The sequence below is a fragment of the Canis lupus genome, chromosome 3, assembly GCF_011100685.1.
Source record: "Canis lupus familiaris isolate Mischka breed German Shepherd chromosome 3, alternate assembly UU_Cfam_GSD_1.0, whole genome shotgun sequence".
In the NCBI taxonomy this organism is placed as follows: Eukaryota; Metazoa; Chordata; class Mammalia; order Carnivora; family Canidae; genus Canis; species Canis lupus.
In genome coordinates this window covers 63,726,601-63,744,372 of record NC_049224.1, presented here as the reverse complement: position 1 = coordinate 63,744,372, position 17,772 = coordinate 63,726,601, and the positions used below count along the sequence as shown (strand labels likewise).

Below are 17,772 nucleotides of genomic sequence, written 5' to 3'. Positions count from 1 at the left end.
ACTGTGTAAGTTTGAGGTGTATAAGGTGATGATCTGATACATAAATGATTACCACAAAAAAGGTTAGTTAACACACCCATCACTTTATGTAATTACAGTTTTTCTGTAGTGAGAAATATACAATTTCCTCTCCTAGCAACTTTCAAGTATACAATACAGTATTGTTAATTATAGTCATCAAGATGTATATTAGATCCCCAGAACTTATTCATCTTATAACTGGAAGTTCATGCCCTTTGACCAATATCTTCCCATTTCCCCCACCCACCCATCCTCCATCCCCAGACTCTGGTAAACCACCACTCTACTTGCTGTTTCTATGGGTTTAGCTTGTTTTTTTCCCTTAAGATTCCACAAATAAGTGAGAGCATGGAGTAATTATCTTTCTCTATCGGACTTATTTCATTTAGCACAATGCTTTCAAGGCCCATACATGTTGTTGTGTAATATCCCATTGTATGTGTATGTGTGTGTGTGTGTGTATATATATATATATATACACACAATATATATATAATATATGTATATATTATATACACATCCACATATATACACACACATATATGTATACACACACATATATCACATTTTCTTTTTTTTTTTTTTTTTTTTTACATTTTCTTTATCTCTTCACCTGTTAATGGACTCTTAGGTTGTTTCCATGTATTGGCTATTGCAAATATTGTTGAAATAAACATTGGAGTACAGATACCTCTTTAAGGTAGTGATTTCATCTCTTTCAAATATATACCCAGAAGTGGGATTGCTGGGTTATACGGTAGCTCTATTTTCAATTTTTTGAGGAATCTCCATATTGTTTTCCACAGTGGTTATACCAATATACATTCCCACTAACAGTGTATGAGGGTTCCCTTTCCTCCACATCCTTGAGAACACTTATCTCTTATCCTCTTTTTAAAAAATATTTTATTTATTTATTCATAGAGACACAGAGAGAGAGAGAGAGAGAGGGAGGGAGAGAGGCAGAGACACAGGCAGAGGGAGAAACAGGCTCCATGCAGGGAACCCGATGTGGGACTCGATCCCAGGTCTCCAGGATCACACCCCGGGCTGCAGGCGGCGCTAAACCGCTGCACCACCGGGGTTGCCTCTTATCCTTTTTATAATACTTATTCTAACAGGTGTGAGGGGATATTTAGTTGTGGTTTCGATTTGCATTTCCCTAATGATTAGTGATGTTGAGCATCTTTTCATGTACCTGTTGGTCATTTGCAGATCTTCTTTGGGAAAATGTCTAGTCAGGTCCTCTGCCCATAAATTGGATTATTTGTTTTACTTCAGATTATTTGGTTTTTGCCATTGAATTGGCCTACCTTGGATTTCCAGTCTTATGTTGAACAGGAATGGTGAGAGTGAAGACTCTTGTCTTATTCTTGATTCTAAAGGAAAAGCTTTCAGCTTTCTACCATTGAAAATGACGTTAGCTGTGGGTTGTTCACATAAGGCTTTACTATGTTGAGATATGTTGCTTTTATACCAAATTGGTTGAGAGCTTTGATCATAAAATAGTGTTGAATTTTGCCAAATCCTTCGTCTGAACCCATTGAGAGAATCTCATGATTTTTATCCTTCATCCTATCAATGTGTGTGTCACATCAATTGATTTGCATATGTTGAACCATCCCTACAAATGATACAAGGGATGAATCTCATTGTCACGGTGTATGGTCCTTTTAATGTATTCTTGAATTCAGTTTGCTGGTATTATGCTGAGAATTTTTGCATCTGCATTCATCAGGAACATTGGCTTGTTGTTTTCTTTTCTTGTAGTGTCCTTATCTGACTTTGGGATTAGAGTGAGCTGGCCTTGTAAAATGAGTTTGGAAATATTCCTTCCTCTTCAATTTTTTGGAAGAGTTTGAGAAGGGTTGGCATTATTTCTTCTTTAAATAGTTGGTGGAATTCACCAGTGAAACCATCTGGTCCTGGGCTTTTCTTTGTTGGAAGGGTTTTGATTACTACTTTAATCTCCTCTGAAAGCATGGATAACTATGTCTCCTGCCAGGTCCCCTGAGAAGATTGGACTAATCTCTGACCATGGCAGGAGGGGCTAGAGTCAAGTTTAGGGTCTTTTCAGGGCCTCTGGGGGGCACAGATAAGTGCTAGCAGGCCTGCCCATGGACTGCAGCTGTAAGAGGGATGGAGTCAAGTATAGGCCTCCTTCAGAATCTCTGTGGGTACAGATAAGAGTGATCCCTGCCTGTGCCACTAGGGCTGGGATTTGTGGAAGCCTAGTTATAGGTCCCTTTCAGAAATTCACCTGACTGAGTTTAACAGCCTTACCTCTGGGGGTTTCTGCACTGTGACAAAGAGGGGCTGGAAGTGGTTTATGGGTCACTTCAGAGATCACAGCCGGGATGAAGGTTTGTATGTCTATCACCCAGCACATGGGTAGGCATGGCCTCTCCCTTGGCAAATGGTACTGGTGACAAAACCAAAGCCAAATGGGGCTTGCAGCCGAGTCCTCAGGGGTATGGAGCTATTTCTGGGTTTATAGCCCAGACCACAGTCAGTGAATTAGCCACCTGGGTGAAGACCTACCTTCCCAAACTGGCTTTTCTTAGTCTTGGACTGCATTGGGGTTTTACAGTCTCTTATATGCATCCCAAAGCTCCCACAAAGGCACTTTTGTCTATGGATGGAGGCCAAATTACTCTTGTTAAGGGGAGATACCTATAAGGAATGTCTCATATGGTCATCTTGCTGACCTACATTCCTTTCTGGAGGTAAAGAGGGAATTTTTGTCTGATGACATTCAGCTTCTTGGCAGAATTTAATTTTGTACACTTGTACAACTGAGGTTTCCATTTCCTGGCTGGCTGTCATCCAGGGGCTGCTCTCAACTTCTGGAGGCTACCTGCATTCCTTGGCCCATGGCCTCCTCTTCCATCTTTAAGGCCAACAACAGTGGGTCTGGTCCTCATCAAGTCATATCTTTCCATCTCTCCTGTCTCCTCATGTTTTGCCAGTTCTCCCTCACTGTTTTGCCTTGTTCCTCTAATCATAAAGGCCTGTGTGACTATATTTTGGCCACCTGAATAATTCAGAACAATCTTTTGATTTTAGGGTCAGCTGATTAGCAACCTTCATTTCAACTACAAAGTTCCTTTTGCCATGTACCATCATAACATTCACAGACCAATTACCAGGGAATAAGAATCACGGTTCCTACCTGGGTAAGACCAGCTTGACTCCTAAGGGATGATTCCTGACATGACTGGGTACAAAAGGGAAAGTTACTCTGAAGGAGTGGGCTCAGGTCTTGCACTGTTTCCTGAGCCCTCTGGAAGCCCCAGGGTGGTGGTTCAAGTCCCTCCAAAAATTCAGCACAGAGGTTAACCTAACTGGTTAGGACTTCATGCCTCTTTCTTTCTCTCCACTACATTTTACAGATAGGAAATAAACGCTCAGAGAACCCAAGTCATTGCTCAAGGTCACAAACTCAGTTCATGGCAGTGCAATGGAAATATCTGTTATTCATTCATTTGTCCACTCAATAACTCTTGCTAGCCTTTACCCAGCTAAGTGGATCAGGGAAGCTCATATGAAATAAACTTTGTCCATCTACCTCTCAGAGATTTTTGTTTGTTTTCTAGAATATAAACACAGTAAACATGTTTGCCTGCTTGATGCTGGTTCAGTAAAGTTTCCTACACATTTTTACATAGAAACTTGATATTCTCTGTGAACATCTGCTTCAGCTCAAAGGCAGCTGTCAGAGTGATAGGACCTGATTCAAGCCTAAGCTGTGTGTCCTTAGGGAATTCCCTTAGTGAGAGTATTTACCTGATTGAGCTGTTGTGAGCAGGGTTGAGTTGTACCTGCAAGCAACTGGGAACTAGCATATAGCAAGTGCTTAGCAAGTGATAGCTGTGATCAGCATCATTATCATTCAGCCTCCTTGATCCTTGGTTTTACTGGTTATGAAGTTGGTACAATAATAAGCAACTCATGGGGTGATAAAATGAGGAAGTATCAATATAACACATGTGACGCAAAATTTGTACAAACTATGTCCCATACCTCCTTCCCTAAGAACCTCACTAAATGGGCTGATTAATTTTGTGGCTTACACCCTCAATAAAACACTTTAGCGAGGGTCTGTGTTGGAGAGGAGATGCAGCAGGTGCTAGGATTTCGGGGTTTCTTAGAGGATCTGAAATTACCCTCCCGTGTGACTTTAGGCAAGGGGGTTGGCTTTTATGATCCTATTTCCTCATCCATGAAGAACAGAACTCTAGAAAATAGTCTTCACCCTCTACTTTAGTTTTAAATTAACCAGAGGGTTAAGCCAATCTCTGAGAACGTAATCTTCCAAAATGCACTAGGCTTGCAAATCTCTTCAAGATGCAGTTTAAGGGGTCAATCTCACTGCTCACTTCATTTTCTTTTTGCTGATGTGGCTGGTCTCTCTGGGGAGATCTTGGACAAAGCAAAGGATGACACAAGAAACCTGAAGCCAGGTGAGACCCAGTGAGACACCTAAATAAATAAGAGGAAGCCAGACCTGAGACAGCTAGGTAACGTCTTATCCAGAACAACAGCCTTGAAGGAAGCAGCAAACTCAGGCTGCTGAAAGAAGCAGTGTGAAGAGAAAACCATGACAGATGGAGAAGGTAGTAAAAAGTGGTTCTTATGAACATTCTCCACTTCCCAGTGATGCAGCACCCAACCCTGGAGCTTGGTGTCCCTATGTGAGGCCCTGGCAGTCCTCCATGTTGAGAGAGGCCATGGAGCTATCTGCCCCATGGGAAGAGGCCAAGAACAGTACAAGGGGATCTGGGAAGAAAAGATTCCAACCTGACCCAGAACCAAGTACAGAGCCAAGGCCAGGCCTGGGCAGTAGTAGTAAATTATTGATCAATGAAAAGCCTGCACCCCCAAAACAGGGCTGTGTCCTTACCCACCTCATAGAGGGTTCTTTTGGTTTTGCTACAAACAGAGACCCTATTAAGCTACCTCAAAAATATAAAACATTTATTGTCAGGACATACATTCAACAAAAGAGACTAGATCACAAAAGAGGCCAATTTTTTATCTCAAATTCAAGGCATCACCAATGCTGGGACTTTGCTGTTTATTCTTTCCTTCTATTTATGTCTTCTTGTTCATCTTTGATAAACTCGTTTGCTTTCTGTATTTTCCAAGTGACATTCCAAAAGCAGAAAATTTGGCTAGGGTCACTGATTACCATTGCCCTGACTTTTCAGGCCGATCTTCATTATGGCTCAATGGCCAACCTATGAGTTGGCTGCCCTCAAGTCAAATATTTACTACCAATCTAGTAAGTAGCAACTCTTTATTCAAGAAACTATGTAAGGGTCATTTGTCATGGGTGGGACTGACATCCTTCAAAGGTGGTGGTAAATAACAGGCACCATGGTGAACGTGTAGTGAACATCCATGTGACAAACAATAATTAAGAGACTATAGTGGGCTAGTACCTACTCAGTCCTAGACTCCCAGGAAGTCCTCATTTCTCTCCCTCAGGGTCCAATCCATGGCAGCATCTACAAAGACAGAGATGCCACCCGGCATTCCACAAGGACTTGATATCTTGGCCTGATGCATGACAAGAAGGGAACTGAAAGAGGAAGTAAAGAGCAGGACCTAGAGAGATAGAAGGTTCTAAGGAAATGCAGTTCCATGAATTGCTCTGGATGGATTTTTGCCAGGGTTCTGGGTTGTCCTTGATGTACTCACTGGTATCACAGCCTGTGCACCCAAATGCATTCTTTCCTGTTCTTGTTCTAGCTGATGTTACCCAAAACCATGCTCATATCTATAGATTCATTAGCTGGGAATCATACAGACCTGGCTGGAGTCTATCTCTGGCTGTGTGTCCTTGAGCCAGTCATTGAGCCTTTCTGGGCCTCAATGTCCTCATCTACAAAATTACACTAAGAAAATCTACTGTATACATTCATTCTACATGGACCACTGTGTTTGGAAACAGTCTTTCTATTGCTACTGGCATGTGATTGAACAGTGTCGACTCTTAAAAGCAGTTATCATTCCTTCTGAGATAAGAAATGGATGGGGACTTGGAAAGAAAGGAGGGACTTCTGAGGCATTGATTCCAGAGCAGAAGTATGAAGGTAGAAGGGGAATAGCATCAGGGTCCCTGAGGTCACAGGCTCCAGAGTCAATTTCTTGTACAGCCATCCTGGGGATTGGCTGATGCCCGGAGGGGAAACAACCAAGAGTTATGAGAGTCCAGGCCAGCGTTGACTCAGGGAATCCTTGGCTGATGCAGCTTTGAGGGGGGCAGAAAGGTCCTTTTTCATACACTATGGGAGGACCTTGTCCAGCATTCTGTTACATTCCTGGGAACTCAGGAACCCAGACACAACACTGTGAGGAAAGATTCCCCTTTCCTCTTAGATACCCTATCACCAGATGGAATCACCTGATGCCCAGAGCAGCATAGGTAATTCAGGATGAGAGGCATGACACCTACAGGGTGCACATTTGAGCATAAATCTGTTTTCAAGAACAAGGCCATGTGACAGCTACAAAAGCAATGACAGGAAAAAACAGAGGCCAAGAATGGGTTTACATGATTGCCAAGTTTCCCCTCCAAGAACCATTTTGGAGCAGGATGGAATCTTTTGGATTACATAAACCCTAAAGTTCTTTGATAATTCAGGATAGTAAAGGAGAGGGTATTGGCCATTCTGCTCATCTGGATAGATGGGTGCTGTAGAGAGTTTTATTTTATTTTATTTTTTATTTTTTAAAGATTTATTTTTTTAATTTTATTTATTCATGAGAGAGAGAGAGAGAGAGAAAGGCAGAGACACAGGCAGAGGGAGAAGCAGGCCCCATGCAGGGATCCTGTCGTGGACTTGATCCTGGGTCTCCAGGATCACGCCTTGGGCTGAAGGTGGCGCTAAACCACTGAGCCACCAGGGCTGCCCTGTAGAGAGTTTTAATCTGAAAAATCAAAGTGATATAACCCTTATGCAGCACCCCCACCCCACTGGGAAAGAGGTCATTGTCTTATAATTCTGAGGAAGCTATAAGGACATAGGGCTGGAAGGGATGGATGGTCCTATGGGCTTTGTACCAGTTCTCCAGGGGTTGGCAGTCTACTTGGGGACTTTTACTATATCAGGTTCCCTTAGGGAGTGCCTGATTATCCTGTTTCACTTGGGCTGGGCTGTGATCACTCTAATGTGGACTAACCCAGGTGTCTTCATACTGCCAAAGAATCTAGAGACTGCATGGTTCTATGGCTGCCTGTGGGAATTTGAAGTTCATCTGCAGCTTTGCCAATCACAAGATGCAACAGAGCATTCTTGGAGCAGTGGGGCTGAGTAGAGCTGTGAAGGAAAGATGGTTTCCATTCAGTCTGGATGCTAGTAATTTTTCCTACCTGTGCTAGTCTTACCTTGGTATCTACTCCCTCACTTGTTATGTATCTGAAGGTTCATCTTCCTCAAATCCTTTGCCCAAACTTAAGATATATGTGACAATATTTATCTATAAGAAGGAAAATCATAATGAAGTTAAAGCTCAAATTTTGCTATGCATGCAGCTGTGCTATTAATTTTGGCATTTCAGCTTTATTCGTGAACCACTTAACACCCCACACAGCAGGATGTTTTGGGTGCCTATAATAAAATTCATAAAGGAAAACAATTTAAATATCAGCTTAATTCATATAGATTAATTTAGTTCAAGTATAATTTAGTTTTTTTTTTAATTTGTGTTACAGAGTTATTATTTTCTTGGTAAAATAAATGTTTCTTCTTACTCTTCCCTAGCTGCAGAGGGAAATAGACAAGATATGGTCATCTGGAGCTTCCATTGCCATCAATGAAAAATTCTAGAAGCTATTATTTAATGAACTAGTTTCAAGTGAGTGGGTTATTGAATAAAGGAGGGATTGCCTTTGGAGAGAGATTTTAGAATGTAAAGAGTTTAAATCTGAACTGGGAACATGAGTGAGAAAAACATGACTCTAGCATGTTGAACACGTTAGTGTTAGGTTGAGGTCAGTATGTCATTTGTGACCCTACTGAACAAAGGATATGAGGAAAAAAGAACTAGCATTCATTTTTATCTATTATGTGCCAGGTATTGCACATGATATTTTAAAAACATTATTTTTCTGAGATTATGTTTAAAGCTAAACTCTGTGTTGCCTCACTTATTCTATTAAGCATAATAATAGTATTGGCATTATAGAATGGTAAGGTAACATATGTGGCCAACCTTTGGTGAGATGTTCATCTTCGGTCTAATTCGATTATGGATCAGAATACATAACTATGGCAGAAACCCATTGGTAGAGACACCACTGTGGGCACAGGGACTGGAATGAAGGCATTTCTAGAGGAAAGAAAATTGTGGTGAGCTCACAAAGGCTCCAAAAGGTGCCTTCTAGAGTAAATCTGGACATGGCTCTCTCTAGTCCTTAGTTTCTTCCTCTGTAAAATTGGGGTAATAATAGGACCTTCTTAGGATCACTGTGAGGATGAAGTGAGAAATATAAAATATTTTAGATAATGATTATGTATAACCGACTCTGTCTAGTCTCACTTAAACCTGCTAACTTTTGCACTTTCTTCAGTTTCTACCTGAGCCATCACTTCTTTTAAAAAATCTCTCTTAACTCCCAGATTCTAGATTAGTTTCCCCAATAGGTGCATTTCCATTTGGGCCTTGTCATTACACAACATGGTGTTTATCACACTCTACTATAATTTTTTGTTCAATTATCCACCTTATGATGAGTATCTGAGCACCGTAAGGGGAAGGAATAAGTCTTACCCACTATTTTATCCCCCAGAACGGTGCTTAGTTGACCCTATGAACTTGACGAATAATTGTTTAATAAGTTGAACTCTTTTTTAAATATATTTTATTTATTCATGAGAGACACAGACTGAGAGAGAGAGAGAGAGAGAGAGAGGGAGGCAGAGACACAGGCAGAGGGAGAAGCAGGCTCCATGCAGGGAGCCCGATGTGGGACTTGATCCAGGGACTCCAGGATCACACCCTGGACCGAAGGCAGGCACTAAACCGCTGAGCCACCCAGGGATCCCCAATAAGTTGAACTCTTAGCATCATTATCTCACCAACTTGTTATCATCATTTTATAAATAAGGAAAATGAATCTTGAAAAAGTTAAGTAACTTACTATAGTTTACATCTTGAGTAAATGGGAGGGAGAAGGATTTGCACCCAGGGGTCATGAATCCAAAGAACATGCTTTCTCTACTGTGTCATGAGCATTTCTTTCTATGTGCTGAGTGTAACACTATATATTTCCATATTATCTCATTTGGACTCTACAACAATCTTTTGATGCAGATGTATCAGTTTGCCATGTGAAGAAACTATCTTGAAAAGTTACGTGCCCAAGGTTGTGTTTCACAACTGAGATCCAGTCTTCCCTACCCTGAGAAATCATCTGTGATCATGAGTTAGGTAGGTATCCAGCAATCCCCAACAGCCAGTTCGGTAAACCCCAATAGTCAGATCCAACACGAAAGATCACCAGGCCTAAATGTATCAAACTTCTCCTCCTGAAATATTCTGACAGGCTTTGTTGAGCTCTGGATTTTGCCTTGCTTTCCTGTCTCCCAGCAGCAGCACTGTGCTGTTCCAGTGAGCTATTTATAGACCACCTGAACTATGTTTCAGTATAGTTCATATGTGTCTGTTGCAAAGTATTGTGGGAGTAATTCCTGTTTCATTGGCCAGAGAAAATGCAGGGGGCAAAGGAAAATAAAATAGCTGAAAAAAAAAAATACACTGCTTAGGGTGTGTGAAATCTTCATAGATGCATTTTTCTCTTTCCTCTTTTTAACATTTCTACCTAGTAACTGAATGTTTATTAAAACACTTGGCAAAGAGAATACCCTATTTAAATAACGCTCTTTAGATGATATGCTATTTTATAAGTATTGCACAAGCTTCTTTCCAAACCGCTTCTTTTCATGGTTAAAGGAAGGAAGATTCAGCACCATAGTTTGAAAAACAATAAAGAGCTAGGAAGCATTTCCTTAGCAGTCGGTTCCTATTATGCCAGCTGTCTTCTCTTCAGCTAGTAAGAAGCAATTGGAAGTTGTAAAATAATTATCCGTAAACAATAATAACCATACTATTGCACATCAAAAACATCATTGGTTAAGAATGAAATAGTGGGATGCCTGGGTGGCTCCGTCAGTTAAGTATCCAACTCTTGGTTTTGGCTTAGGTCATGATCTTGCAGTTGTGGGATCCAGCCCTACACCAGGGTTGGTGCTCAGGGTAAAGTCCGCTTCAGGTTCTGTTTCCATCTCCATCTGCCCCTCCTCCTGCTCTTTTTCTCTCCCTCTCTCAAATAAATAAAATCTTTTTAAAAAAGTAATGAAATAATGACTCCAGCTCATCAATGCTGATCTAGTATAAAAGGCTAAACTAAAATCTAAACCATCATTTCTCTAGCATCATAAAGAAAAAAATAAAAAATAAACCACAAAATCCTGCTTTCAAATTGTCCCTTAAGAAGAAAACAGCCAAGACACACACCAAGCTCTCTGAATGACATTGCTCACTGACATCAATGCAGAGGAAAAGATTCCAAAACAGGGTCACGGAGACCTGGGGTCTTGGTAAGTTCAGGCTACTATGACAAATACCACTGACTGGGGGCTTAAACAGCAGGCATGGCTTTCTCAAAGTTCTGGAGGCTGGCTGGAAGCGTGAGATCAGGGTGCCAGCGTGAGTGGGTTCTGGTGAAAGCTCTCTTCCTGGTTTGCAGATGGCCATCCTACTCACAAGGCACAGAGAGTAATCCTGTTTCTTCTGTCTCTCCTTATAAGAGCACTAATCCCATTCATAAGGGCTCCATCCTCACCACCTAATTAACTCCAAAAAGCCCTGCTTCCAAATATCATCCCACTGGAGACTAGGCTTCATTGTGTGAATTGTGGAGGACACAAAAACTCGGTCCATAGCAGCTGAGTTCTAGAACCATCTTGGACACCAACTTGTTCTGTCACATCTGTCTCTGGGCCGCATCCTCACCCATAGATGATTTCTTCCTTCTCTTAGAGAGTGCTGAAGTTCTGAAAGTAGAAACAGAACTGTAAACATTGAGGAATAAAGGACAAGGGGGAGTCTCCAGGGCAAATGGGACTTAAGATGAGTGGAAAGTCATGCCCCTGGGAAGAAGGACCAGCATGTTAGGACTGCACCTACAAAGAGATCTCCTTCTAGAGCACCAAAAAGTGGTAACAGAAGTGTCAAAAGAGATTCAAAGAGACCAAAAGGGTCAGGAGGAGAGTTCAGAGAAAATCAAAGAACCCCTTGGCTTCCTCTCCTACCTTACCCTCTACAAAGTCTGCACATACATTTTTCTATCACCCAATAAGATTATGTCACTTCCCTGTGCAGAATCTTTCAGTGGCCACCTATTGGCCTCAATATTAAAACAAAACAAAACAAGAAAACCTACTACATTTCTTACGTGTAATTCCTTTTTTATTTTTTTTTTTATTTATTTATTTATGGTAGTCACAGAGAGAGAGAGAGAGAGGCAGAGACACAGGCAGAGGGAGAAGCAGGCTCCATGCACCGGGAGCCCGACGTGGGATTCGATCCCGGGTCTCCAGGATCGCGCCCTGGGCCAAAGGCAGGCGCTAAACCGCTGCGCCACCCAGGGATCCCCTGTAATTCCTTTTTTAAAAAAGAATTTATTTATTTATTTATGAGAGAGAGAGAGAGAGAGGCAGAGGAAGAAGCAGGCTCCATGCAGGGAGCCTGACGTGGGACTCGATCCCAGGTCTCCAGGATCATGCCCTGGGCTGAAGGCAGTGCTAAACCACTGAGCCACACAGGTTGCCCTCTTTCATATAATTCCTTACCTTTGATTTTAAAATCCAATAATCTCTGAAATCCAGAGTCTCCTCCTACATATTTGGGAGCGAAAGTTGGTCTAAACTAACATAAGATTCTTTATCTTCTTTCTTTCTTAAGTGTGACTATTCAGTGTCAGAAATACTAATGGGATTGTCACAGGGCACTACCTCAGGCTCTGCTGGGAGATATATGATACACACAGTACAATTACTGTATTATATCCTAAAATCTGAAAAATATAATTCTAGAAGTACATCTTCTAGGTTTCTGGATCACAGATGTGGATACCTATTTTCTGATCAAGATAAACATAGTCCCCAATGGCTAAGGTCTTGCCAACTCACCCTCTACAACCTCACCCATCTATCTCCCCCAGGATGTATTCCAGATATTTTGAGTCTTCATCATTGCCCTGTGCTACAGTTTTGCACCTCACTATGGCTTTATATAAACCTTCTTCATGGCACAGAGGATCTTTAACTCACCTCTCATCTAGAAAAATACTCTGTACCTTGCAAAGCTCATTCCAAAGGCTCCTTCTGTAAAGCCATCCCCAGCCTGCCCTAGTCCCTGACTCTTCTGTGCCTGGATAGACTGAACCACCAACTAGCTCTTCTATGTACTTAACCATATGCACATTATAGAATGGACCATGTTGATTGTGACCATCTGTTTACAGGTCCAATGTTCCTCCTCTGGGCTGTAGACCCTTGAAGGGTAGGAGATCCCTTACTGATCTCTCACCTAACAACTGGAAGAGCTCCTGGAACTAGGAAATTGCCTGGCAATTTGAGGTAAGCACTCAGTAAAAAGCAATCCACCAGTCTAACACACCATGGAAAGATGCATCAAGGTCATTCTGATACAGGACAAATAAAGAGGCTGAGAGGCAAAGGCAGAGCTCTCTAACTTCCTTCCCAGAGCACAGGACTCCTCATTCTCCTGGCATGTATGCAAATTAGATCATTCCTCAGGAGCTGGGATAGAAAATATTCAACTACTTTTGTGGCCACAGTTCTGAAATTCAAATATAGCCAGGGTAGGCAATAATCACCAGAACAACGATATTGGCCTAGGGTGTCAAGGCTTGCAAAGGACTTTTACTTACATTTTCTCATTTGAGTAAATGCTCACAATAACTCTACTGTATAGTAGATGCCATTATTGTGCCCAATTAATAGATGAGGAAATGAAGACTCAGGAAGAATAAGCACTAGCAGTAAAGACACAAAAGTTAATTGAAAATAAGTTGGGGTTAAAAGTAGATTTATGGGGAAAACAACCAAATTTGAAGGAGAGAGTATTGGTCAAGGCCATAGGCAAAAAAAAAGGGGGGGGAGGGGACTTAAATGTCAGAAAATAGTGCCATACTGATGGCAGGAAAGGGGGGTATGGTTCTATGCATAGAAGGGTCTAGAGCTTTGATACTAAGAAAGAGAAAATAAGACCACCTGGCTGGTTCAGTTGGTACAGCATCTGACTCTTGATCTTAGGGTCATGAGTTTAAGCCCCAGGGTTGGTATGGGGCCTTCTTTAAAAAATTAAAAAAGAAGAAGATGAAGAAGAAAGAGAAAATGGTATAATTGCATTAGAAGTGGCATTAGAAAAAAAAAAAAAAAACCTGGTTGAGGGCTCCATGGCACCACAAAGCTAAAGTTGATGAGACTTATGATTTCCTTTAGATTAAAAGCAATATTATCACTATCATAGAAAATATAGAAAAACCAGAAAAAAATGGAAAAAGAGGGACATTCTTTAAAACCAGTCTAAAGTTTCATCATACAAAGTTGTCTTTCCAGTTATTTACAATACAAATTTTTATTTTAAGGGATTTTTAAGGAGACGGATGTTATCTGTTAACTTTGCCCTCATCAATGAATAAGAATAATTATTTTCTTGCACTCTTGTCAACATTGGATATTTTTATTTCATTTAAAATACCAGATAATTTAGTGGGGAATCTCTGAAAGGGGAAAATAAGCCTTCACTATTATTTTCATTTGCATTTATTTGGTTAGTTGGGAAAGGTAAAAAAAAAAGTTTCTAGTCATTTATCAATATACTTCATATTTGTATTTTGCTTATTTATATCTTTTCTCCATGTATTTACTGGGATTCTGGTATTTGTGTTATTGAATCTATATGAGTTTTATATTTATTAAAAAAAAGTTACTCTTTGTCAAACTTCCTACAATACCATCTCTAGTTTTGTTGATTGCTTTTTAATCTTGTTTTTTTTTTTTTTTGATGTATAAAAGTTTTAAATTTTGATGTAGTCATATCTATCAATCATATCCTTAGTGATTTATTCCATCAATTCTAAGCTTGGGAAACTCTCCCCCTCAGGAGGTTTGATAAATATTCACATCTATTTTCTTCCAGATTTTCTAACAGTTAAGGTTTTAAAATATTTAACTCTTTAATCCATCTGGAATTTATTTTGATGTTCCTAGTGAGGTAAGAAATGTTCAAAATTCTTCTAAAAAATAATAAAACACTTAACGCCTCACATGTTCAGCTGATATTAGCATAAACCTTGAAGGCCAAGTAGTACCAGCTTCAAAGGCTGCAAATTTCTTAATAGAGTTTAGGATTTCCCCCCTTAATAACACAGCGTACAAAATACACACACTTGCCAGTCATTGCTCCAAGTGAGTTTATCAGCAAGCTGCACACCCAACATATGGTCTCTTTTTCATTATTAAGAAAAGTAAGTAATAAATAGGAACTGGGGCTCCCACCAATCATTAGCAAATCCTCCAAAGAAAATTAAGCACATATTGGAGTCTTGTCCCCAATGGACTTGTGCAATCTCTCCGACTGAATCATTTCACCAAAGAAAACTTTCCTTCCTTCCAATCACAGCCTCTAGTTAAAGTACATGGTGACTCATTCCAAAGAGCACATGCAGAAGAAACCAGAATACACGCGTTTGATTTCTCTCCATACTGGGGAAACATTCCTGTCTCTCCCTGCCTTCCAGCCCAAAGGCAGCCACGTCTGGAGCTGCACTGAAAAAGATTTGTGGCTTATTGTCCTGATGGATGCCAGAGTAATGGAATGGCTCTGTACTTTGTCCTGGAAAGGCAGGCCAACAAGGCATTGTGCTATTGACGGCTTGCATTATAATGGAGAAATATTAAGGGGATATTTCAATAGCCACCCAGAGAAGAAGCAATGATTATAAGCATGCCACAGTCTGCTTCCAAGGAGAGTAGAAGGGACATAACAAAAAGGGCAGGACAGGGGTGGAAATGTTCAGGGAGATTAAAAAAAAAAAAGTCCACTCAGAGTATACAGGTTAATGCAAACCCAGTTTGCTAGCTTGGTTCTCTAGAGAGGGGCAGTAACGATTCCTGGTATGTGAACTCCACAATTACAGCATTATTAATTTATGCAGCTCTGTAGACCACACATGGGACTTCATGGTAATTAAGTTACAGATAAAGTCAGGTTAGTTTCCTTCTGAATATAAACAGTTGTGTTCTGTTTTACACACACACAAGGAAAAACTGGTGGATTTTTAACCAAAGAATAGTGTCTAGTAAACATATATTGATCCTGAAACTGTCAGTAATACAATGTCTTTAAAACCAAACCAAACAAAAAGGCCACCTAGCAATAGATTTGGCAGAGCAGTAGAATAGTGGAGACTTTGCCAGTAAACCACTCAATGATAGAAGTGAGTAGGGAGATTGGAGGCAAGTGACTTGATGAGTCCCTCCTATAAGACCTGCATTAGCAATGTGCAAAGGCTTGAGCAGACACTGGAGACAAGGATAAAATCCATTATCATGGTCACCTGGAATGATCAGAAATGGATTAAACCAAGACATAACCCTTAAAAAGTGGCATACACTGAACCTAGCAATTTTACTTCTAGGAATTCATTCTTAGTATATAATCATTGTGATGACTAAATTTTGGGATGTCAACTTGACTGGACCACAGGGTGCCCAGATATTTGGTAAAACATTATTTCCGGGTGTGCCTGTGAGGGTGCTTCTGGATGAGATTAACATTTGAATTCATAGACTAAGTAAAGTAGACTTTTTTCCTCAGTGTGGGTGGGCCTTTTCCAATCAGTCGAAGGCCTGAATAGAATTAAAGCCTAAGTAAGAAAGAATTCTTTCTCTCTGTCTTTGAGATGGGACATCAGTCTCTACCTACCTTCAGACTCAGACTCAGGCTAGAACAACTTCGGGTCTCCTGGTTCTTAGCCCCGCGGCCCGGGCGGCTCCGCCAATGGGGCTGGACAGCGATTTCTGCTCCCGGGCCGCCCCGCCAGGGCCCCCCGCACCCGGCCCCTCGCGCCCGGCCACCTCCCCACGCGAGCTGGCAGGACCGGGCACGCGGCCCGCGGACACCGTGGGGGAAATACAGTCATGGCCACCCAGGTAATGGGGCAGTCTTCTGGAGGAGGAGGGCTGTTCACAGGCAGTGGCAACATTGGCATGGCCTTGCCTAACGACATGTATGATTTGCATGACCTCTCCAAAGCTGAACTGGCGGCGCCCCAGCTTATCATGTTGGCAAATGTGGCCTTAAGTGGGGAAGTAAATGGCAGCTGCTGTGATTACCTGGTTGGTGAAGAAAGACAGATGGCAGAATTGATGCCTGCTGGAGATAACAACTTTTCAGATAGTGACGGAGAAGGACTTGAGGCGTCTCCTGAAATAAAAGGTGAACCCAGTGGACTGGAAAACATGGAACTGGAAAGTTTGGAGCTCAGTGTTGTAGAACCACAGCCTGTGTTTGAGGTGTCAGCTGCCCCAGAAATTTACAACTCAAATAAAGATCTTCCTCCTGAAACACCTGGAGCAGAGGACAAATGCAAGAACTTGAAGAGCAAACCTTTTCGCTGTAAACCATGCCAGTATGAAGCGGAATCAGAAGAACAGTTTGTGCATCACATCAGAGTTCATAGTGCCAAGAAGTTTTTTGTGGAAGAAAGTGCAGAGAAGCAAGCAAAAGCCAGAGAATCTGGGTCTCCCACTGCAGAGGAGGGAGATTTCTCCAAGGGCTCCATTCGCTGTGACCGCTGCAGCTACAATACCAGTCGATATGATCACTATATCGCTCACCTGAAACACCACACCAGAGCTGGGGATAATGAGCGAGTCTACAAGTGCATCATTTGCACATACACCACAATCAGCGAGTATCACTGGAGGAAACACTTGAGAAACCATTTTCCAAGGAAAGTATACACATGTGGAAAATGCAACTATTTTTCAGACAGAAAAAATAATTATGTTCAACATGTTCGAACTCATACAGGTAAGAGTACCTTGTAGTCCTTAAGTTCAGTTCTCTTCTGATCGTTAATTCAGTAGGCAGTTTAAAGTAGTACTAAAGATGGGGGGATTCTGGTTCTTTTTGCTGTCTTTGTGACCTTGGATAAGTGATTTAACCCCTTTGTGCTTCAGTTTCTCTCCATGGTGGTAATAACAATATGGGATTGGAGAGTACATGAAGAAGACTTGCTTCAAAGAATGGCCAAGAGAAATATTATCAATGTTCTTGTTAAAATTCATATTCTAACAAGTTGGGATAGATCATTTAGCCAAATTAGACTTTTTTTTTCTTCTAAGATATATTTAGTTGATAGTGAATACATCGAAGACGCAATGTAGTTTCCCAAAGAAATCGAGGATTTAGACAGGAAGGAAAAACTCAGCGATTAACCCTTGCATAGAGCCATTTCACAGAAGCCTTAAACTTTTTAAAAAACTTGTCTGGGTATTGAGTTCCTAAGTGGAACAACTTGTCTCCAAAACATAGGAATGTGAGAAGTAGTTTTTAAAAGATTGGTGGGGGGCAGCCCGGTGGCCAGCGGTTTAGCGCTGCCTGCAGCCCGCGGTGTGATCCTGGGTACCTGGAATCAAGTCCCAA

General features: G+C 41.3%; 1 protein-coding gene across 1 annotated transcript; it reads left to right on the top strand.

The window, feature by feature from the left end:
- The first annotated feature begins 16,262 nt into the window (after positions 1-16,262).
- Positions 16,263-17,174, top strand: LOC100682666 (RE1-silencing transcription factor-like). The gene has a single exon (XM_038533698.1). It carries the CDS (start codon positions 16,263-16,265, stop codon positions 17,172-17,174), a length of 912 nt encoding a protein of 303 aa, XP_038389626.1.
- Positions 17,175-17,772: the final 598 nt, after the last annotated feature.